This window comes from Egretta garzetta, unplaced genomic scaffold (assembly GCF_000687185.1).
Source record: "Egretta garzetta isolate BGI_Z169 unplaced genomic scaffold, ASM68718v1 scaffold353, whole genome shotgun sequence".
Lineage (NCBI taxonomy): Eukaryota > Metazoa > Chordata > Aves > Pelecaniformes > Ardeidae > Egretta > Egretta garzetta.
This window is the reverse complement of record NW_009259307.1, coordinates 1,660,890-1,674,088: the sequence shown is the minus strand read 5'-3', so window position 1 is coordinate 1,674,088 and position 13,199 is coordinate 1,660,890. Positions and strand designations below refer to the sequence as shown.

At 35.5% G+C, this 13,199-nt stretch overlaps 1 protein-coding gene across 1 annotated transcript in view; it reads right to left on the bottom strand.

Annotated features, from left to right (window-relative positions):
- The window catches only part of ALDH1A1 (aldehyde dehydrogenase 1 family member A1), a 57,062-nt gene that overhangs the window by 20,155 nt on the left and 23,708 nt on the right, over positions 1-13,199 (bottom strand). Inside the window, exons 6-8 of the mRNA XM_009636126.2 lie at positions 7,929-8,033; positions 4,335-4,475; positions 807-936 (exon numbers count right to left, since the gene is read on the bottom strand). Of these exons, the coding sequence (XP_009634421.2) occupies positions 807-936; positions 4,335-4,475; positions 7,929-8,033 (376 nt within the window). The remainder of the gene's footprint in view (positions 1-806; positions 937-4,334; positions 4,476-7,928; positions 8,034-13,199) is intronic.

Here is a 13,199-nt window from a genome sequence, read left to right as displayed (position 1 = left end):
TGATAACCCTGCTTCTCAATATGGTATGCACAGCACATTTTTTTTTTCTTTCATCACCTTTTTTTTGGAAAGTGCTCCTTTAAAAGCTACTTGCAATCCTAGGTACATATCGGACATTTTTTAATATTAGATCTTAGCTTAAATCAAATCCATTAAGTATAAAATTCTCTTTGATTCAAATAAACCTGCGTTCCATTAAGCCTAGTATAGAGATCTATGTGATGCAAAAAAGTTGGAAGTATTTATCACTCTAGTTTTCCTTAATTCCTTCTTTATTACCATTCTTTTCTTTGTCCTGAGAAAAGGCAGCTAGGAACAGTGTTTTCATAGAGCTGCTTAATGGAAGAGGGAATGGAATGAAATTTCAGCAAAATAAAGTTTCCTCATTCCTAAGTCTTAGTACTCTTCCTAATACATTAGCCAATAACTGAAAGAAATATTACTGTTTGTGCTAATCTTAGGTTTAATAAGCAAATACCTGTTTTCATTGCTGTACCATTGCATAAACTATACTTTGCTATGCAAAGGTAACCTACCAGACTTCTTAGATGTGCATATACACTAAAATATTTTGATCAATAACCAGTACTTATTAGTGGTATATAGAACAATAAATAAATGTGAATAACTGCACTAAATGTTTAAAATTAGCATTATGATAAATCCTAAATAACTTATATCAAGAACTATCTAAGATATTTTCTGTTTGAGATATTTTTTGTGTTGCACAACTTTAAGCAAAAGGCAGGTTTTTACAGATCACATTGGCTTCTGTTCTGTACTTTTGTTATCTCAAAACTACTCACCCATTGGAACAGTACGGCCATGGATTTTATCAGCCCAGCCTGCACAGTAGCGTAATGTTTTGATACAGGCCCCTAAATCCATTAGGTAGGCAGTGGAAAAGAGTTTCCCACCATCAATGGCTTCCATTGTCTGCAGACAACAGCAATTACAAAGTTAATATTAAATACTGATAATGGTTCTCATGCTTGTACTTTGTCATTTAGCTTTTGGTTTTTCGGTTCAGAGGTTTTCAGCTTTAGCACAAACATTTAGACTAATTCCCCTCCAACAGATCCTTAGCATTTGAAAAGCCCAAGGTAGCAATTTACAAAAAAGAAATTTTCATGATGGTTTATTCACAGTGAGCTGTATACATAACATGATCATGGTGCATTTGTAACGGTGAGATGTTCTGAAAAAACAATAAAATTTCTCCCATTAGAATCAGTTACACTTTTCTAGGTTATATTAAATATTCTACAAGTGTAGATGAAAAGATCATCTAGGATTCTGTGTAAATTAGTGATACAAATAAACTGAGCGGCCTGCCTTAGCCTGTTTGTGCTGACACCCAAGGTAGGCAGTAGTTCCCTGGAAATAACTGTCATATTAACTGAGGTTTAAAAAAAAAGTGCTGTTTAATTATTAAGGAACATCTTTCTAGGTGCATAATAAATGCATGATTGGCAACTTATATGAGCAAGAAGGCTCAAAGCATGGAATAAAATAACACAAGTATACCTTGAGTGTTGCATGTGCAAAGGAAAGGTCTGAGCAATCAAGAACTCTTAACTGGGAAAAATTCACTATGAAAAATAAATACTTAGAGAGTAAGAGACTCTCTTTTATTGGCTAACTACTAAATGAGCGAACTAACTGGTTATTTGAAGCCAGGCGTGACTCTCCATACCATGGATCTCCATGCCAAGCAGATATAAACCTTTAGAATAATAATCAGCAAATATTCATTCAACACCTATAATTTTTCAGCTGACCAGTTTGGTTCCACCCACACTGCTTTAATGATCCCACAGACACAGCACTAAATAGGGTTGTTTTCCTGCCAAATCTAGGGAGGGTGGTTTGGATTAATATAATTTCAATACTCCTAACTGTTGGGACATCTAGTCAAAGACCATGTGCAGTTTTTAAATAGTCTCAATATCTTGACACTGCTAGAATTTTTTTCTCAAGTTTTCCATCACAGAGACACTGGGGAACTTCAGCTTTGTGAACAATCCCATTAGGATACTTACTAGGAAAATCCCGAACTATAATTTCAAGATCTAGTCAAACCTTAGATACATTATGTCCTTTTCTAAATTTGTTATTTTTTATGTCCAAGGTTCATTAGCATTTCAGGCTGAGTCTACACACTGGTCCTGCAAGTACGTTGTTTCACCAACAACTCCCTTGTGAAGTCTGCACTGCACACATTGCAGGTATCATAATTGGGAAGAGTACAGAACAAAATGGAGAAGTCAGCAATGCTTGATGGCTTTCAGAAACAAGCAACAGATTAAATGTGATATGCCCTTGCCATTCTGGGCAATATATCTGGCACTCTGTTGTTCTGTTTGGACATGGGAGAAAATGTTTGGACTTGATGATCTTAAAGGTCTTTTCCAACTTAAATGATTCTATGATTCTATGGAAATTCTTCCCTGGCCTCAAACTTATGAATTCCATAGCTTCAAACACCACAACAGTCTGAAAGCTAAGAAACAAAATTCTCAGTGGCTCTTTCAAGTACCCTGCTTTGACTTATTCTTCCAGTAGCCTACCTATAGGGTTGTTGACCCTCTGGAGCTTAAGGAGAGGCACCTTATCATCATATGAAACTCTGAATTGGAATAATTTTGATCCTGGCCAGATTCATGAACACATAAAAATGCCTTTGCAATGAGATTTGGGAGTCTGATTTGACTGCTAGTGTACACTAAGCTATTTGCTGTTCTATGGTGCTTGTTCTGCAGTTAGGATAAGCTGTGAGTGGAGAAAATCTCTCTTTATTTTGATGAAGTCTGAAAAGCACTTTGTTCAAACACAGCTTATCTAAGAAGGAAAAGTAGTCAAGAATGGGAGCAACACGTAGGAAATAAAAACAATGTCAGTAAAATAGTAACTTGGGAGGGCCTCAGAGTAAAGCAATACTTTCATATTATGAAAATGGCAAATGGGAACAAAAACTTTCTTAATGTTTCAGCCCTCCTGTGGAAAAAAGATTATTTCTCCATCCTTTTTGCATGTGTAATGCCTTAGGCTGTACAAGAAGGAAGAAAATGCCAGTTTATCCAGTACTTAACCGGCAAGGGGGCATACTTTTCCTATTCAAAATGTAACTATCTTAAAATTTTGTCTTTCTTAACCTCTATAAATCTAAAATTGTCAAGAACATGATTTCTAGCCACCCAAGCTTTCTCCTGAGAAACTAGGTGATTATCAGTCCTTATCAACTGACAAGATTCATTTAGAGAAATAACTTGGAAGAAAATCGTAAATTTGACAGTTGCAAGGAAATAACCCCAGTTCCTTTAAATTTTCATTTTTCTTTTAAAAACCTCTTTGGGACACATGTAAGTGTCGTCCTATATAACAGCCATAAGGACAATAAAATGGGCAATAGATTTGTTGCAGGTTTTACAAATTTTGAAGGTTTACATTTTATAAGCTTATCAATAGTGTGGTCTGTGTGATCATCCTGAATGTTTGATACCCTTCCTTCTCTCTTAAATTTTTGACGCTGTTGGCAGAAAACCAGGGCTTGTCTTTAGGAGAGTGCAATTATCCGCCAAAATGTTAATTCGCAAAAGTGCTTGAAATAGCAAAGAGATCATCTTAATGGTAGCATCATATGTGGGGTTTAAAACAAGATGGGAATTAACGGTGCATTTATATTTTACATGTTCTTTCCTGTGTTAGTGTACAATTGGTAGGTGCTGGTGCTACAACTTATGTGTCTGCTGGCAACAGTTGTAAAATGGCCAATACACAGAATCTGGCAAAGATAGAACAAAATTTCTACCCTCCATGTTATTTCTACTAAATAAGTAATTAATTGCTGCCTTTGATTCTGGTTAAGATTTTTCATTCATTGCCAGTTACAGGCTGCAGTTAATGAAGGACCAGTGATAACAAAATATATAGACATGAAATTCAAAATTTCTCACAGTTCGGACTTGTGTCATCTGTAAGCACTGAGCAGACTTTGAGCTCAGACCTTGATTCAGGCCTTGGTTTAGACAAGTGTTAAGCACATGGTCTATGTTAGTGTGTCCTTAAGAACAACAACTGAAATTGCATCAGTTGTAGGTGGCTTAAGTATCATCTTAAAACTAATCAAATACTCAAGTACTTTGTGGATGTGGGGTGTTAATAGACCAGAGTGCAAGCCAGTTTAATGAGATTCATTTGCAATACAGATGAAAAACAAGAATTGAGACAACATGACTTTCCAAGGATTTAGCGTGTTATGCTTTCTGATATCATTCTTTAAAAATCAGGACATAGTCTTTTTCCCAGTCTTTTTGTTCACGTATCATACTCACAGCTAAAATCAGCCGATCTCTTTCAACTAAGTCAGCTAGTTTATTCAAGAGCCTTCCTCGCTCTGAAGCATCCATTGTACGCCAGGGTGACCCAAGCTCAAAAGCTTTTCTAGCTGCTTTAACAGCCTTGTCTACATCTGCCTGTGGGGAAAACAGAGAAACTTTTAGAATCAGGAATTGATTCTGTAATCAGTCTGCTAGTTGTTAAACATGCAAGATGTTTTGCAAGATAAATAACAGACACAAACCCCAATCTAATCAGAATTGGTACAGTAATTTTAGATACATGGGTTATTTTCTTTCAAATACTTCTGCTATAATTTCAGCAATGTGAAGTTGTCTGAGAAAAGATGGGTTCTCAAAGCTTCTAAAATAGAAACATATTAAGGAACTCTATTTTTAAAATTTGTTTTCAAACCCTCTGCCTTCTCATGTTTTTAATTGGAGATACACCCACCAATTACACTGCTGATGCAATTCAATCTCTTTTATGTACAAAGAGATGTCCAAATCTGTAAGTTAAATATTTAAGTACTCAACAGTATCTAGAAGTATCTGGTGGTGTGAAGACAAGGTTGGAAGGACCTGTTCCTCGGAATGTCTCATAAAATGACCAAAAATTTATTATTGAGGAAGACAAATCAATGTATTATATTTCTGAAAGTTTTAAGGACTATTTGTATTTAAAATAAATTTAATAATTGACTGATTCACCAGGTTTAAAATGCTAAGCCTAAATATTCTAAAGTCTAAGCATTGTCTTTGCATTAAGCAAGCTAATTTGTAAGTCCATAAATGTTTTTTATGACATAATGTATTATTTGTTATTTGGCTTTCACCATAGTAGGAAAATTTACAATGAATCTATGAAACTTTTTTCTGTGCAAGGGTGTTCCAGGCTTTTAGTGCTTGGAATTTTATATTTCACAATTTTTGTAAAAGTTTTCCCAGGAAAACAATGACATAAAGAGGAGGTTTGTCCTAGCATTTTGTTAGAAATTAAAAACAAATTTGAGGGAAAAAAAAAGGAGGAATCCATACATGGCACATTTCCCTGAGCAATTTGCATGCATTGTTTAAAGGATTCTTCCAACCTTTTTTCTGTACTGCTCGTTGCTAGAGTCTCCTCCAAAGAAACCACTACCAAGGTTGACTAAACCAGTAAAATTGACTAAGTGAACACCAAAGTCAGTTGTTCTAAACATGAACCAGTTCTCAAATCTTTAACTGATGTTGGTAGCCAAATACTAATTTTTAAAAGCCAGGAGTGAGGTGGGTAAGTGGCTTGGAAAGCAAGCACAGACCTGCTAGACAGAAGGCCTACAGAACTTCCTACAGTTCTTTCCAGGAAGTTTGGGAAAAGATAGGAAAGATCTCTACAAGTAGCACAGCAATTACTATAGGGTAATACTGACCAGTCAGTCACCTATATCAGGTAGCTAAAATCTACCAGATTAAAAAGAATTGCTTCAGAATCTGTCAGAATGTCATCAAACACCTCATCACTTATCTGTGACCCAAAAAACTGCATTTAATGAATATTCAATTAATTATATTTTTTCTCATCTCTTTCTATCACAAATATCATAAAAATTCTACAGCTTTTCAATATGACTTGGTCTTTACTGGAAAAGAGCAAGGGGAAATGGTAAGTTGTACTTGTGTGAATGATGTAAATTAAAACTAAATAAAGTGCCATGTGTTCTTTTTACTAAAAGCGCAGAAATAGTTAAAACCAAGTAAAATGCTATAAAGCTAATACAGAGCTGTGAATGAAAAGTAAGGAAAAAAAGATGTTCTTCAACTGTATGAAATTTAATTTGGGTACATAAATCTACACCATGACTATAAAGACTGATAGCTCCTTTCAGAGATAGTTTAGACTTTTTACAGAAGTGCATTTATTTTACATCCCACTGACCATTTGTTGAGCTGCTTTATTATTACTAGGGGCCTTTAGGATTAGCGAATGTAGCTTGAAAGAGCCATCAAGCTGAAAGGAAAACAGTTCCCACCCACATATATGTCTGTGCTTTGTAATCTCCACTTGTTTTTTTTAAATACCACTGCAAGGCAGTGTACAGCCCTTTGTCAACCCTATTGTACACACAAATTAAATTCCTAAAATCTCTTGGCTCATTATCTAAAGACTAGGCTCTAGAATATTAGGTTCACAATGACTGTGTAATTCACTAGATTTGTGCATTTCACTTGGCAATTTAGTTAATAGAAGTTTTCATTGTAAAATTATTGGAAAGAAAGCAAACCTGTGTGTTGAACAGTGTTATCTCTTTATTTAATGAGTTGTTAGATCATTTGTAAGGAATGAAAGATACAAAAATTCTCAATGGTAAGCGAACAGTTGCAGGTCATGACTAATTTAATTTGAGGATGATCAAATATCAGGCCAACCTGATTTGCAACATAATTTGGTTTTTAAACATTGAACAGAGAAGAGGTAGAAGAAGTAGCATTTTACATCAAAAGCATGTATGGTTCTAGTAGAATATGATTCAGAAGTTAACAATGTGCTTATGAAATTCTTTGGCTGAGGACAAAAAGAGCCTGAAATAATCTCAGTGACTCTTAGCACTACATACAGGTAACCAGGACTAAAGAAAAGCAAGAACAAGGCATTTGAAAAACTCATTGTTAGATATATGAAATTGTCAAAAGACAGACTCATGCAGACTTTTTCAGCCATCTTTGTCTTGATAACTTATATTTAAGCTGTATAGTAGCACTAGGCAAATTCTTTATAGTGGAAAAATACATACTATAACAAAAATACAGAGCTGTTTATTTGAGGGGTTAGGTTTTCATTATATCTTTGATTTCATGGCATTTACCTGTATTTTTCCACAAAGAGACCTGATAAATATGAAAAAAAATGAATGTTTGTTTACAGGTGCCAACAATCTTTTTAGTCCTCTGCTTAAATTCATTAGTTCAACATGCTGTAAGGAAACCAGTTTTGGTGGAATTAGTATCTATTTGATAGGTTACATTCATCTTAAGAGTCTTTTTTAGGACTATGTTCTGATACCTTTTTCACAAAACCAAATATTTGAAAGCGGCAGTAGTGAGAAGACATATTCATAGCTAAAAATGCTAATTTGATGCTAATTATCATCTTTGCAGAGTCTGTATGGGAAAATATCAGTATTTGTTCACTTCATGTTATCTGTAATGAAAAACCTTTTATAAATGTGTAGTGAATGGATTATATCACTGTGTAAGGAAGAGACAGAAAAAAATAACAACCCCCCCCAACTAAATTATTAGATGCCACCTATCAAAGATAACAAAAAGAATCAATATTAAATTAACAAAAAAATATTTCTTCAGAACTTTCCTCCTATAAGCAAGATCCTAAGAGTAAAGCAGTTTTTCAGTGTCTGTTTACAAAAAAAAAAAAATATTAAGGCTTAGTAGAAAAGCTAAGAATTGTTTGCAGAAGAAGGTATACAGGATGAAGTAGGTACATCTATGAGGTGGTGTGTTATATCAGCACAGATGGATGCTTGCCTGCCTTCTTTTAAGGAGAATAATTGAATTTAAAGCTAGAGTTAAGAGTAAGAAAGAAAACCGTACCTTGTCTCCTTCTTCAACCTCACAGATTTTCTCTTCATTAGCAGGGTTAAAGACTTCAAATTTTTTACCACTAACTGAATCATGCCACTCATTGTTTATAAATATCTGCAGAAAAAGAAACAGTGAAACAATATTAGTAGCATATATATAGCTGTTGTCTGTTATCTGTTTTAATGAATAAATCTCTCTTTCATAGCTGAGAGCTGCCTGAATTAAAAATGGAATAGCAGTTTCTACATTATTCTGATGAGGTGGGTAATCACATATGCACTTAACCAGGAACAGCTTTTTAAAATTAACCTTAGTAATCAAACTTTCTTTCTCTAAATGATATTTTCACTTTGTTTCATATCATAAAAAGATTCTCTTACAAAGAGGTCCTTCCTCTCTCAAACTGAAGTCTGTGATGTACAAGGGAGGTACAGACTTAAATCAGCTACCTAAAACTACCTGGGTTTCGTATGCTGACAGGATTGGTAATGATGGGAGGCCTTTCTGTTACATGCCTCGACAGAAGTAAACCCAATCCTTGGGTTTAGTGTATATAGTACGTGTAGTACCTAGGACAAGCCTACTTTATTAATCTTTGCTTTGATTTCTCTTCACTCTCTCCTGCCAAAAAAAAAAAAAAGAAAATCCTAACAAAAAATAACCAATAGCACCTCTTCCTGAAATGAATGTCAAGGCTAAAAAAACCCCACCACAGTCAATTGAAGGAAACAAAGAAAGAACCACTTAAGCAGAGTAAAAATCAAGCAAGAATACCTCTCTGTTTTCAAGTTACAGGAGAAAAATAATGAGAGATTAGGGAGGGGTTCTTTTATTTTTCACCAAAATCCTTTGGCTTTGTGGATTGGTGCTTCATTGAATGTGATCCTAATCAAGATTTAAAAGCAGAAACATAATGCTTTTAATCTTTTACAGAAAAAGCAGAATTTATTCCATTAAATGAAGATATGAATCACCAATCAAGAGGAAATGACTGATGTATTCACCAGAAGTACACTGTTAGCAAGCTTAGAGAAAGCCTAGACTGTCCTTGCTGTTGGTGATTGGCTAATTTCACAGAGACACTTAGCCACACATACTGGGAGAAAAGCCCTTTCTCATATATAATTGTTGCCTTGAAAAAAAGTTGAATTACTTTACTGATGAAATCACAAACACCTATTTCTGTAATTGTTGGTTTTCTGCCTGTCTTAATCTTACAAGAAAAGGAGGACTAGCCCTCCAGACTGAACCAGCACATACCAAAATGTTTACACTGGCCAAGTTAAAATGTCCAAGAGCTGACAATGAGGGGAATTTCAAGGGTTGCTTAAGGGCAGAAGATGACTGTGGACCTCAGCTACACATAAACCCTTATACAATTCAATAAGTGCTAGATAAAAATATATGGGAAACAGTGGAGCTTTTGATTATAGTTCTCAAAGGTAGTTCCTTCTCCTCCTTTGGAAAGACTATTTGCACAATCTCATTCTGAACACTTTCACATCATAATGCCGTTATTTCCCAGGGGTTGTACTATGGGTGCCAGAAGTGGGGTGGTGCCATATTACCATAATCAGCATGTGATTATATATTCATACAAACATACAGCAAACATGCCTGCTGACAGTCTATATGTCCTCATTGCTCAGCAGGATTACAGCTGCTGGTCATGTACATGGGAGGCTCTTTCCTCTCCTGTTCCTGCCTGAAAGCTTCTCTGCAAAACACCAGGAATTCAAACCTCTCTGGTTTTGGTCTTCAGCACATGCTGCAACTCCTGCTTTTGAGGGGTGAACCTCCTTGCCTTGCATGACTTCAGGCTTTCACGACATGATCCTTGGGTAACTCTTTTAGCTGTCATTGCTTTATAATCAGTATAACTCTCTTCTGTTTAAGGTGATCCTAACCATTTGATGTTATTCATTATTTATTCAGTAATTTCTATTGATAATCTGTTTAGTTCCAATTTAATGTACACAGCTATCACATCATTTGTCACCCTGACATTGGTGACATTTGCCTGCCTCCCATCCAGCCTTTAGGCATAAAATGAAAACATACTCCTGATATTTTATTACTGCCAATGTCTGATTATTATTGTCTGAACTCCAAAGGGTATTACAGCAAACTAATATTACTTGTGTTCATTTTGATATTTTTTCATACTTCATTCCAACTCTGAGGATCTCTGTTATGTCCCTACAGTGATTTCCCTCAGCAGACACCAGCTGTCTTGATTTTCCCAGTCATCACCTAACCCCTTCTACTAAACTGTTGCCTTTTGTGGAATATCCATACCAGGAAAAGCAGGCCAGCATGAATTGCTCATTTAACTGTCTTATCCTAACTTTTACCTGGCAGGGACTGGAAAAAGTCTAACATTAAAACCAAGAAAATAAGCTAAAATTGCACTTTCCTCAATATTGGTAGAATACCCTGGGTTTTTATTCAATATTTTTCTATTTCAAGCTTTTCACAGAGTGCCAAGAATATAGATAGCAATCAAGAAGCATAAATGAACAACAATTGCACAGCAGCTGGCCTACCCCAAAGTTAATCATAACAGCTTACCCAGCAGCAATGGAATTGATACCCAAAGTTCATTTAATAAATGTTAGGAACTGTGTCCTTACTCAAAGATTAAACTTTATAGTGGCTGAAAGCACACTGTGTACTGAATTTACTTTGCGTGGCTGGAACAAATACCATCAACTTGTGATTGCAACATTGCTGGTGCACTTAGAACAAGACCCAAACAAAACAAGGTGGGCATTGTAGTTTCCCATGTTGAACTTTTATGATCCGTAACCTTTTGTTGTATAATAAACCCAGAAATTCAAACCTAGGCCCTTTTGTATGGGAATAAGTAATTGGCAAAGGTACTGTTACAGCTGAAGGAATAATTAAAGGTTTGAAATCCTTATAAAGTCTAAATGACATCAATGTCATTCTCCAAATACAGCACAAAATTCTCACCATGTCTGCTTTACTTTTACTATTAATTTTGTTGACTGTTTGATATGGTACTTTGATTCTCTCTCAAGCTCTGGTGTCCTAATTTCAGTTGTGCTATATATTCCTTAAAACTATGTCCAAAGAGGGTTTCAGGACTGAGCACTCCTGTGTCTCTCTAGGTTTTAGGTTACTGAATATTAATAAGACTGTTGATGAAATCTGTAGAAATTAGTCTGCTTTTCCATTAAAACAAACAAACAAACAAGGAAATAAACCACTACAATTGTTCCTAAAAAATCAATATTTATCAATAGGGTAGGGAAAATACGGCACCATAGACACTATTCTAAAATGGTAAATGTTGTCTTTTAAAAGATATGCTTTATACCATTATTAAAATAACTATAATATTTCTGAATTTTCTGTTCTGTCATTTTAAAGATGAAACAAAATTATTTGATTCAGCACTTGTTAAGTGACAGAGAATAAAACAAACTACTAAAAATATGCTGTACTTTAGTTGTAATTACTGAGAAGTTATATGATATTACACAGCTGTGAAAATTTAGAAGACAAGCAGAATGAAGGTTAAAGATCTCTGGGTGAAATTTGAAGTATTTGTCTCTGTTCACAAATGCAAAATAGAACCTGGGCTATACCCATAGGTGCACAAGGTCTGTGCTGCCCTAGAGCCTGCCATCTCTGAGCCACTGCTGGTAAAATTGTCAAAGCGGGTTAACTTTTTATTTCTGACTCTGTAGGTTAGCCTTCAAACAGAAAGGGAAACCTCATCAGAAAGATCTGGTACATGGCACAGATGTTGAAAAGAGGAGGCTATCTTGCAACCAAGTGTTGCGTAGGCTCTTTAAAGTGGAACATAATAATGTGTACAGTCCAATGTTAATTGTACCGGTCATCCCCTGACTAACCATTTCTGTGATGTCTGGGCTCGGGTCAATGCTGAAGCGGGGTCACCACCCTAAGTTGCCCTCCCAGTGCTTGAGCCCACCTTCCCACTGCTGATGGGCTGGTAACCCTCCCTTCTTACTCCCAGTGCTGCTGTATTCCTGACACACACATGAGATCTTGATCATATTCGTCATCAAGATCATGGCAGGCCCTCACTAACCATGATCATCTTTAGGATCATGGCGTATTACCCCACCTTTAGACACTGTGAGAACAATTAGCAGAAAAGATGTGATTCCTGTTTCCTCTTCTTTAGGGTAAGGGACCCACTGTTGTTGCTCAGAGTAGCAGGAACATTTAAATAGAAAACCAGCAAATATTTTGGGACAGGCAAATCAAAGCAAATAATGGTTGACTCAGGGCAGGACAAAGTCAAGACATTAAAACTGCAGGATAAATGCTTTTTGTGACACAGACCTGGGATTTAAACCCTACCACCACAACCACATAAGTTATGAAAACATGACAGCTTTCAAGTAACAGATTTTGAATAGCGTTGAAATTGCTTACATTGACTGTCTGAGTGGTTGTTAATAATTGGTGAACAGTTTGGTAATAACTATCAAGATCAATAAAAATATTATCTTTAAATGGATATGGAAACAATTTGGTATTAATATATCCCTTTCAGCTTGTTTCCATGTGAGCATGATATATAGAGTGTCATTGCTGCCTCCGACAATCAGGACTGACCAGCAAACTCCTGATTTAACAAAAGCTGTCAGGCTGTTGTGAAAGGGCAAAGACAGCAGTTCAACGGTTAATATAAAAAAAAGCCATCTTTAGTAACGAGCTACATTGCCAAGAAGAGAGACAAACTAAAAGGTAAATATTTATGTAACACTGCTATGATGTTACAGTATGCCAAATTCATATCTGTCTGTGAAAGGAATAATAGCAAAACTTACCATTTTTGGAAGTTTTTAAAGTATTTGTTTAAATATTACATTTATTGTACCAAGCAATATCAGCCATAATATTAGTTTAGAATATCTTTCTTATTAATGTTTCTAATACCATTCCCATTTAAAACATAACTTCATTATATTAAATATATACACAACATTGTATCAGGACTGTATAAATCAAACTATCCAGATGTCTTTCATAAGCTAGATAGCAGTCTTGCATATGCAGGTATGAAAGACATGAAAGAGAAGGAAAAAGTCTCTCCATGTAAGTGGTGTTACATACATTGCAGGCAGCTGGACTCATAAATGTGCACACATCCATGCTCATTTAATGCTGTGGAGTATATGCTGTAAACAAACAGGATGTGGATCTCTAAATCCAGGCAACATTGAAATACCAGCCAAGAGCAGCCCCTGGTATTTCCCTTGTCCTGTTGAAATAAAC